We start from the raw sequence: 9,924 nt of genomic DNA on the forward strand, positions 1-9,924 counted from the left end.
CATTAATGTACTCAAAATGCAGTGTGCTCAAAGTTGTGTAGGCAAAAATAAATATATAAATATGTGACTGTTTGTGTATTTGGGGCTGCAGGGATTGGTATTTATTTTACATGTTTGACTAGCGCATTATGGACTCCCTACCACATTAGGTCAGACATTCACTTAGTACCTGGTTTTGGGAGTATGGCTCTGCCTTCTCCCATAATCTGTTAAGTATCTGGTAGTTCTGCTGCTCTTCTGAAGTCTTTTTTTCGTTTAACCCGAGGTAACACCAGGGCAATTCAATTTCCATTTCATAGAATTGCACTAAAGGTAAAGCCTCAGGGTATGAAATTTGAGACAAGAAAACAGGAAACAGTGTAACAATTCATCTCAACCCAGATTACCAGTAGGCTCAAGGATGAAAACCCCAAATTTCCCATTTTCCAAATGGTTTTTAGAAATGTGTTTGATGTTCATATATTTTTAAAAAATCCCTCTCATTTTCTTTTATGATAGTCAAAGTGTTTGCATTACACATGTACGGTGAGAATTTCCTGTCTTGTGGTTCTGGGAACATTTTAGAAGTGACTTACTGCTTCTTGTTCACACTATTCATTCACCAATAGAAGACTCAAGAGCATTGCTCAAATATATAGTTTTTCTTTTTTTTTCCTGTTAAATTTCTTCATACATGACTTTTGGATTCTTCAGCCTCCAGCTTGGCTCCCTGAACCAACATAGCACCATTCTTCTTGATTAAGCACAAATTGTGCTTTGCCAGCATCGACCCAGGAACGTTCCTGATGGCAGGTATGTGGGGCCCAAGTCATCAAATTTTTAAAAATGAAATTAACCAGAAAAGACATCTCATGGGTAGTCCTAATTTCAGGGCAGTGCTTTTAGGGGAAAAAAAAAAAGTGGATGTTTTTAGGCGTTCCATGTATCAGCCCTTTCCACTTCTGATTCTTCATCTGTAACTTAGAAATGATTTTTTGAAGCTTTTCCAGCAGGTTTAAAGAGTGGCGTCGGACAGGGGTAGTTCTAAACTCTGAATGCGAACTGAATGTGTCAGATTAAATTATGAACAAACTTAACCTGGTACAGAAGCAAATAGAGAATGCCAAATATTAACGACAATGCTTAAGAGTGGTTTTTTAGAAAGTTTATCATTTGTGATGTATATAAGGTCATAATTTAATGTACGGTGAAATGAATCCAGGTCCCAAGGTATTACCCATGCATTGGTTGGGGAAACCCTCATCTCGAGCATAAGGCCACAGTGCTCCCTTTCTTATAAAATCTCTACAAAGCTACAAGCAGCCAGACATTTCTTGAGCAAAGAATGCACTTAGATGAACAGATGAATCAAAGAGCACGTTTCCAAGTACAATTGTGGAGGTGATCGCATATGCTGAATAAAAGACGCTGGGCCTAGACAAGCTTTCATTTGCTTTCTGATTTGGATACGTACCAGCTTTTATACCTCGAGAAAATAACATTATGAATGGATCTTAAGTTTTGGTATCTACTTAATGGGACTCATATTATCTTGTGATTTTTGTTGAGAAAATAAACATAAATATGTTAGCTAAGTCCCTAAGGCACAATTTGATGCCTCTTGGTTTCTTCTTAATCCAGATGCCTAAACTTCTTTGCTGAACTAGGCAATAAATAGTAAATCTACTTTGCTGAGACAGGACTGGGAAAGGAGAAGAGTTGTAGATAATCTCTCTAAAGGATAAATGACATCACATAAAACTCTTGCTATTGGGTGGAGTTCTGAATGGGATATTCTCATTCTCATGTTTCATTGGCAAGATGATGGGGTTATCAAATGAAAGAACTTTTTGGATTCTCTCGCCCTGTGTTGCTTTTAAGAACTTCACCTCCTGTATTTGGTTTTTGAGTCATCATTGGACTTCTCCTTTACTACAGCTTCTCAGATCAATCCATGGAATTTGATTTCTGGGATCTTAGGAGTAATATGCCTTTCGTTGACGATTACTACAGGAATTTTGTTGAAAAATTGTAAGTTTTCTTACTTTTATTAACTTTTTAAATGTTTATTTATTTTTGAGAAAGAGAGAGAGAGAGAGAGGGAGGGAGGCGGGAGAGAGAGAGAGACACAGAATCTGAAGCAGGCTCCAGGCTTTGAGCTGTCAGCACAATGCCCAATGCGGGGCTTGAACTCACCAGTCGTGAGATTATAACCTGAACTGAAGTTGGATGCTTAACGGACTGAGCCACCCAGGAGCCCTGAAAAATTGTCAGCTTTTCCAGTCAAGTTTGTATAAAGATCACAGCTGTGATGAAATCATTTAACCATGAAGGTTTCTTTTTACTAATGCGTGATATTTTATTATTTCATAAACTTGCATCTAATGACATAAATTTCTAATCATTTCTTACAGTACTTAGTGAACAAAGTATTCAACCAACAATGTCTCCAGGACTAACCACAGAAATCCAAGAAGGTAAGTGTCATACTTTGGAAAACCTTAGTGTTGGTAGAGGATAGAATTGACAGGGTTTTGTTTTGTTTTGGTTTGTTTTCCTCACACAGAGTATGATGTACCCTTAGCAACACGAGTTTATCTGATAATTGTAGGATAGTCACATTTCATTATATTTTAATGTACAAACTGTTAAGTTACATTGAATGTGCATACCTTACATATATAAGCAATAAGGGAAATATTAGCCTAAATGACATTTTTTCCTATATAAGTGCTCATGTTACATCAGTGCTGTAGCAAATCAAAAATAGATTACAGTAAATACTACAGTTAATCCTAATTTCCTGCCGGTTTGCTCATAGCTGGTACTTTTATATCTCTTTATTTTTGTTTCTTCTTCTTGCATGACTTACAATAGAGAGCACAGATTTCTGCAATTTTAAGCCCTACTTATGCAGGGAAAGCCAGCTCAAAGTCCAATATGTTAAAGTATTTTTTTCTGAATGCTCTCCAAACTGTCTCACCATCTTCTGTAATCATATAACATTTTATTTATCTTTTTTCCCTTAGCTTTTTTGCATCCCTAATCAGACACTAACATAGGATGTTGTGTAAGTTTAAAGTATTACAACAAGTTGATTTGATATACATATATGTTACAATATCGTTACTACCATAACATTAATCCCTCTATCATGCCACATAGTTACCATTTCTTTTTCTGTGGTGAGAACATTCATGATCTACTTTTTAAGCAATTTGCAGGTATCATACAGTATTGCTAACTATAACCGTGACTTTGTACATTAGGTCCCCAGAACTTATTCACTTTCTCACTGGAAGTTTGTCCCCTTTGACCAAAATATCTGCATTTACCCCACTCTCCAGCTCGTGGTAACCTCCACCCTTCTACCCTACACTTCGGCACCATTCATTTGAAAAAGATTTGAGTGCCTACGTGTGTCCTGACTTTTATCACTGGGGATAGTAAATGTTCAGGATGCTATCACTATTAAAATGTATGATCAGACGTCAAGCTAATTGTTTCATTTATCTTTATTTTGAAAATAGAATATCCAAGCATTGGAATTCTCCCAGTGCGCCATATTGTTTTCTGACTCAGGAAATGTGCTAAAATATTTTCCCATAAATGTCTCTTTATCTAGTTTACACAGCAGAGCTCAATTTTATGGGTCACATCCTTGAAAAGAGTCTTCTAGCCATCCTAAAATTGACACTCCGCTACCCAATGTTCTTACATACTGACTTATTCTCAGGCATACTTACCTAAATTTTTATGAAATGTCACTGACAAATGATTGGAAATGATAGAGTTCTGACTCTCTCTAGAATATGATCTCTTTTAGGAAAAAAGGTTATGTCTGATTTGTTCACATTAATATCCCCTGAACTATGGTATGTATAGTAGATTCACAAAGAATATTTGTGGAAAATAGTGAATAAGTAACAAATGATTTTTGAATGAGTAAATAGCATTGAAAAAATTGAATGTCATCAAGCATGTTTTGTTTTTTTTTCTCTTAGAAACTGACTGTTGTTCTTGCCAAGAAAGGTGGATTGGGAACCGATGCAACTGCTACTTCTTTTCCGATGAGTTAAAAACTTGGAAAGAAAGTCGTGATTTCTGCGCTTCTCAGAATTCCAGTCTACTTCATATTCAAGACATAGATGAATTGGCATGTATTTAATTCTGGTTTCCTACATTTTTTTTGACATATAAAAATATGCTAAGAAAGCAGTATACTTAGATTTATCTTTAATTATGTAGTAAATGGATGATTATATTAGAACTAATGACTTAACTAATTTGCTACACCTTAAAAACAATCCTTATAAAATCTATATAAAATCCATTCACATCACAGGAATAAATATCAAGTTAGCATCCAGATAAAGTACAAGAAACTTTTTGGAGAGAAGTCAAAGAACAAATAATAGGCCATTTTTTAAATTCAAAGACTACTAAAACAACTTTGTAATTTTTAGTTTGTATATTGAATTTATAATTTCTTTTGTAATATATATCTTTTATCATCATTCCGGGATACAGTATGCAATAAGTATAGAAAGTATGATCAAAACATTACCCAATTTAAGAAAAGTTGACAAAATTCTCTAGCTGCGTGAAGAACCTGTTTTGAATATAAGTTGAGTCAAGTATATCTATGATACCGTTAATGTGGGATCAAATTAGATTGTAATCTGTGAAGGAGGTGTTCCATGAAAACTTTAACGTTTTTCTAACGTTTTTTATTCCTTTAAGAAGGAATATTTGGTGGTATTTATTTATGGATCACAAATGAATGGGTGCTTATGCCCATAAGGAAGAACATATGAGGGAAATGCCTATACTTTTTTTTTTTTAACTTTTTTTAAAGTTTATTTATTTTTGAGAGACAGAGAGAGCAAGCATGAGCAAGGAGGGGCAGAGAGAGAGGGAGACACAGAATCTGAAGCAGGCTCCAGGCTCTGAGCTGTCAGCACAGAGTCCAATGCAGGGCTCGAACTCACAGACTGTGAGATCATGACCTGAGTCTAAGTCGGACGCTTAACCGACTGAGCCACCCAGGTGCCCTGCACCTATGCTTTTTAAACTGGACATTAAAAATGATCTCGGTTTGTGTGATTAGAAGGCTGGATCTAATGCTACCACTTTGTTAAAAGTACATTATTCCCAGAGTAGACTCAAATTAAATTATCATGTTTGTCTCTGTTTCCAATCAGCATTTTATGAGGTTCAATACAAACTTTTACTGGATTGGGCTCCATTACAGTGAAGAACATGGTGCCTGGTTGTGGGAAAACAACTCCAATGTCTCCCAAGATCTGTAAGTTTCTGGCAGTCAAGGTCTTTTTTAGTTCTTTATGAGTTTATCTGTAGATCTCACCAGAGAATGTAACATTTGGGAACAATGTAGCAAGGATAACCTCTCTAAGGCATGAAAGTACAGAAAAGAGAGGAGATATAACAGAATATCAATTTTAGTTCCATTTAGGTCATTCAAACTTATGTTCAAGTGACATGAGGTTAGTGTATTTGTGACCATAAAACAGCTTTCAGCATTTTTTTGCCCTGTATAAGCATTTGGATGTGTATGTGCATGTACAGATGCTCAGGTTCACAGGAGCTGTCCAGGGAAAATAGTGTATCTATTATTTTATTTTCTCTTATTGAGCCCCATATTCTCGGCATCCTCCCGTGCTTCAAATATTCTGAACTTATTTTCTGTGTTTTGTAATCTTAGATCTCATTTTCAATCATAAGTATGGGATTTTCCGGATCAGGTAGTGATGAATTTTATGCTTGGATTTGTTTTCCTGGGCTAGAGTAACCAGTATATCTTTGAACAAAATAGAAGCAAAGCATATCGTATATCAAAGCCATTAATAACAACAGCAAAAAGATAAAATCCTTGACCTTAATGTTGTTGATTATGGAGGCAGTGATGTGTTTTTGTAATATTGTGCTCTGAAATTGTGAAAACGTGGCGTCTGAATTAAAAAACTTGACTCGTTGTGCTAATATTTCATTCAGGTGCTTTTAAAAGTTCTATCATTTAATTAAAACACTATTCCTGAATATGATTCCCTTTTCTAATATGTTAACATTTTATTTTTTGTTACAGATTGCCATTAGTTCAAAAATTTGATTCAAAGAAATGTGTGGTATATAGCCCAAGCCAAACTGCTTTGGATGAACCCTGTGGAAGTACATACCGTTTTATATGTAAGCAACAGCTTATTTAGGTGCTTCTTGGAGTGGAAGGGATGGATAATGAAGGTTCAGTGGTACTGAGAATATGACTTTACCTCTACTGTAGGGATCTGTAAAATGTTTCAAATTATGTCTTATGGCACAATTTTCATATATTTGAAACCTGTGTTTTAAGATTAATGAAATTCCCTACAAGCCAGCAATTGAACTACTAGGTTTTTATCCAAGGGATACAGGTGTACTGTTCCGAAGGGGCACATGCACCCTAATGTTTATAGCAGTGCTACCAACAATAGCCAAACTATGGACAGAGCCCAAACGTCCATCGAGGGATGAATGGATAAAGAAGGTGTGGTGTATATATACAATGGAGTATTACAATAAAAAAGAATGAGATCTTGCCATTTGCAACGACATGGATGGAACTAGAGGGCATTATACTAAGTGAAATTAGTCAGTCAGAGAAAGACAAATATCATCTGACCACTCATATGAGGAATTGAAGATACAAAATGGATGAACATAAGGGAAAGGAAGCAAGCATAATATTAAAACAAGGAGAGGGACAAAGCATAAGAGACTCTTAAATATAGAGAACAGACTGAGGGTTGCTGGAGGGGTTGTGGGGGGGGATGGACTAAAATGGGAGAGGGGCATTAAGGAAGGCACTTGTTGGGATGAGCACTGGGTGTTATACGTACGGGATGAATAACTGGAATATCCTCCTGAAATCATGACTGCACTATATGCCAGCTAACTTGGATGTAAATTAAAAAGTAAATAAAAATGAATAATTAATAATAAAATTGATGAAATTTCTGTACCTATATCTCAAAGTATAAAGCGTCAAGGTCAAGAAAGGAATATTTTGATTTAATGCATATGTTCAATATTAAATGTAATATATTTGTATGCCTTTATTCTTGTAAATTTTCTCTGTGGAAATTCAAATAAAATAATTCATATCAAATGATATATATCAATGTCCTTTCAGATCTTTGTAAGGCTGGATACCTGTATATCTGTGTTTTAATTTAGAGCTTAGAATGTCATATGACAGCTTTCTCATGTGTATCATCTGTCTTTAGAAGGGAACATATTTGTGTTTCTTTTCTTGATGGTCCTGAGTTCTTATAGAACAATTTTGAAACTTTTAAATGTTGCAAGGGTAAATAGAATCTTAGCCCTGATCACATAAATTTGCAATATTTATTTTTTCACTCTACCAATCTCTCTTGCCTTATGCTTATCCATCAGTAAATACTCACTGAGGTGTACATTGAAGATCTTAATCATTAATAAGTCCCAACCTTCTCCGTAAAAGTCATGTGTCAAATATTGAACAATTCCCTTCCTCTGTGGGGGAGGAACAAGCCATTTAACTGAAGGAGTTCTAGGTATGTCAAAGAGGGAGTGAGAACATAATAAGGCCAGGTATTTATGCCCTGGACTAGGTTTTCCTAACCTCACACATACAAAAATCTAATTCCCTTTTGTAAAACTATTATATATACATCTTTAAAAGTTTATATTGACATGTCTCTTTGCTTTCTATTTTTATATTTCAATTAAATAATAATTAAGAGCCTCACGTTGATTTTCAATAAAGAGCCAGGAAGAGAAAAGGACCTTGTGTGTGTTTTAGTTCTCAAAATAAAAACATAGTAAGACAACAAACTGAACTTTTCACATTCTCATATAAAGTTTAAGAGAAGAACACGTAAGTTATATCCTGAAAAAGACAAGATGATGTAAGTCAAACGTTTAACTTCGACTAGGAGAACACGCATTCCACTCTCTGGGTATTTAAAATGTTTGGGCTTTGTTTTCGTGTAAATTCAAAACAATATATTTTCAATTACATTAAAAATAGTATAGATAAACTTATAATGAAAGTCACTAGTCTTCTGTCCCAGTACCCCATCTTCCTCTCCTCCTCCCATAAGGCCATTTCCTCTGGGCTTTTTTGTTTGCTTTTCTCCTTGGAGTGGTTTTCTCTGCAGTGAACCAAGAACAGTCTATGTTTTATAAGTTTGTCCAGGATGAACCTGTGAGGGGCTGAAAGCCCGAGTCGCCATTTTACTCAGAATTTATGTATATTCATTACGATTTCAAGAGCAATGAGGGAACAGAAGGTGCTAAATATGATGGATGGTATCTAATTCAGAGAGTAATCCATGTCAAAAATGGTCTCTATTGAGAGAGGAAAATTACTGTAGCCTCCCAATTATAGCCCAGATGCTCTTTTCGAACTCCGTTATCATTTTCGGGCATTATGATGGAAAGAATACTAGTCTCCCACAGTAGTGTGTCTTTCTCACAGCATCAGGTCCATGACCATGAGACGCACACTTTATCTATCTTTCTATCTATCTATCTATCTATCTAGCTAGCTAGCTATCATCTAGCTATCTATTTATTTTTTACTTTAGAGAGAGAAAATCTTAAGCAGGTTCCTCACTCAGCTCAGAGCACAATGGTGGGGCTCCATCTCATGACCCTGGGATTATGACCTGAGCTGAAACCAAGAGTCAGACACTCAACTGACTGAGCCACCCGTGTGCCACAGCTACATTTCATTTTTACGATTCTTCCTCCCACTCCTACTTATAAGCTGCTTTCCTTCATCCTGAAAATATCTTTGTCATCACTGGGATAGGAAAGATTGTTTATGTAAAGGTCTTTCTACTAAATATCTCTTTTCCCTTCTAACGTGTCATTTCTGATTATTTTTCAGGGAAAAACATTATTTTACTTTTGTTCTATGAAATAGGCTCATAATGCACATGGAAGGATCTAGTTGGGTAAATATCTCAGTGTTGAATGTAAAACTAATGAAAGGACATGAGGAAATGTTGAAAACCCCCCACAAAATAACAATATAATACTGGCAAGGTATTATCCTTCCTGAATTTTATCTTGTTTCTTAAGCATATTACCCTAATATGTGTAATACATGTTACATATTGATGCATATCAAGTTATGGTAGATTTAGAAACTTAAAACAGCATATGTTTTTATGTTAGAGTATCTATGGGCCAGAAGCCGGGCCTGGCTTAGACCTTAGCTCAGTGCTTCACAAGGCTGGAATTAACGTTTTGGCCAGGCTGCATTCTTATCTGAAACTTAGAGTCCCCTTCCGTGTTTATTCAGGCTGGTGGCAGAATTCTGTCCTTTTGGTTGTAGGACTTAGACCCTCACCCCCAGTGGCTGTCCCCTCCATAGACAGTCACTTCAGGAATGCTTACTTCTTCAGGCCAGAAGGTGCACACTCCTCTCTCTCTCTCACCTCTGGAGTCATTTTTAAGTATTCAACTAAGTCAGGTGGAGCCATAATATTGTCTTTTGACTAACTGAAAATTGACTAATTTGTAACCTTAATCACACCTGAAATGTAGCCAGACCTTTCCATGTAATGTAATCTAATCGCAGAGAACACCCCATCACCTTCATAAATCTCACGGAAAGTCAAGGGCAGGAGACTGTCCAGACATAGGCCAGGGCATAGGAGTGTGAGAGTCATGTGTCTATCATACCAACAAAGCTTACAATATACACTGTAAGTGCTCCTACATAGTTGATTGCATGTAAACATTACCTTTTGATTCCTGGTAAGATAAGTAGGAAATGAAATCATAAATGTGAGGATAAATAGTACTTTTTAAATTTTTCCAATATATTAATTCTTAGTTCCTCCATTACTGACATTTAAGTTACCTATTAAAGATGATTTTTGTATAGCTGGCTTG

The 9,924-nt window shown here is 35.8% G+C and overlaps 1 protein-coding gene across 1 annotated transcript; it reads left to right on the forward strand.

The window, feature by feature from the left end:
• The first annotated feature begins 613 nt into the window (after positions 1 to 613).
• LOC120224088 (natural killer cells antigen CD94-like) lies at positions 614 to 6,422 on the forward strand. The gene is made up of 6 exons (XM_039222324.1): positions 614 to 792; positions 1,918 to 2,010; positions 2,394 to 2,456; positions 3,984 to 4,135; positions 5,184 to 5,287; positions 6,086 to 6,422. The coding sequence occupies exons 1-6, from the start codon at positions 786 to 788 to the stop codon at positions 6,204 to 6,206; spliced, it is 540 nt and encodes a 179-aa protein (XP_039078255.1). The 5' UTR covers positions 614 to 785; the 3' UTR covers positions 6,207 to 6,422.
• The last annotated feature ends 3,502 nt before the right edge of the window (positions 6,423 to 9,924 follow it).

This window comes from Hyaena hyaena, unplaced genomic scaffold, assembly GCF_003009895.1.
Source record: "Hyaena hyaena isolate Hyena2069 unplaced genomic scaffold, ASM300989v1 scaffold_1107, whole genome shotgun sequence".
NCBI classification, from domain to species: Eukaryota; Metazoa; Chordata; class Mammalia; order Carnivora; family Hyaenidae; genus Hyaena; species Hyaena hyaena.

Excerpts from the sequence above, each read along its gene's own strand:
- LOC120224088 (XM_039222324.1), top strand. Across the intron at positions 2,011-2,393 it reads AGGAATTTTGTTGAAAAATT|TACTTAGTGAACAAAGTATT; the intron begins GTAAGTTTTCTT and ends CATTTCTTACAG. Across the intron at positions 4,136-5,183 it reads TTCAAGACATAGATGAATTG|CATTTTATGAGGTTCAATAC; the intron begins GCATGTATTTAA and ends GTTTCCAATCAG.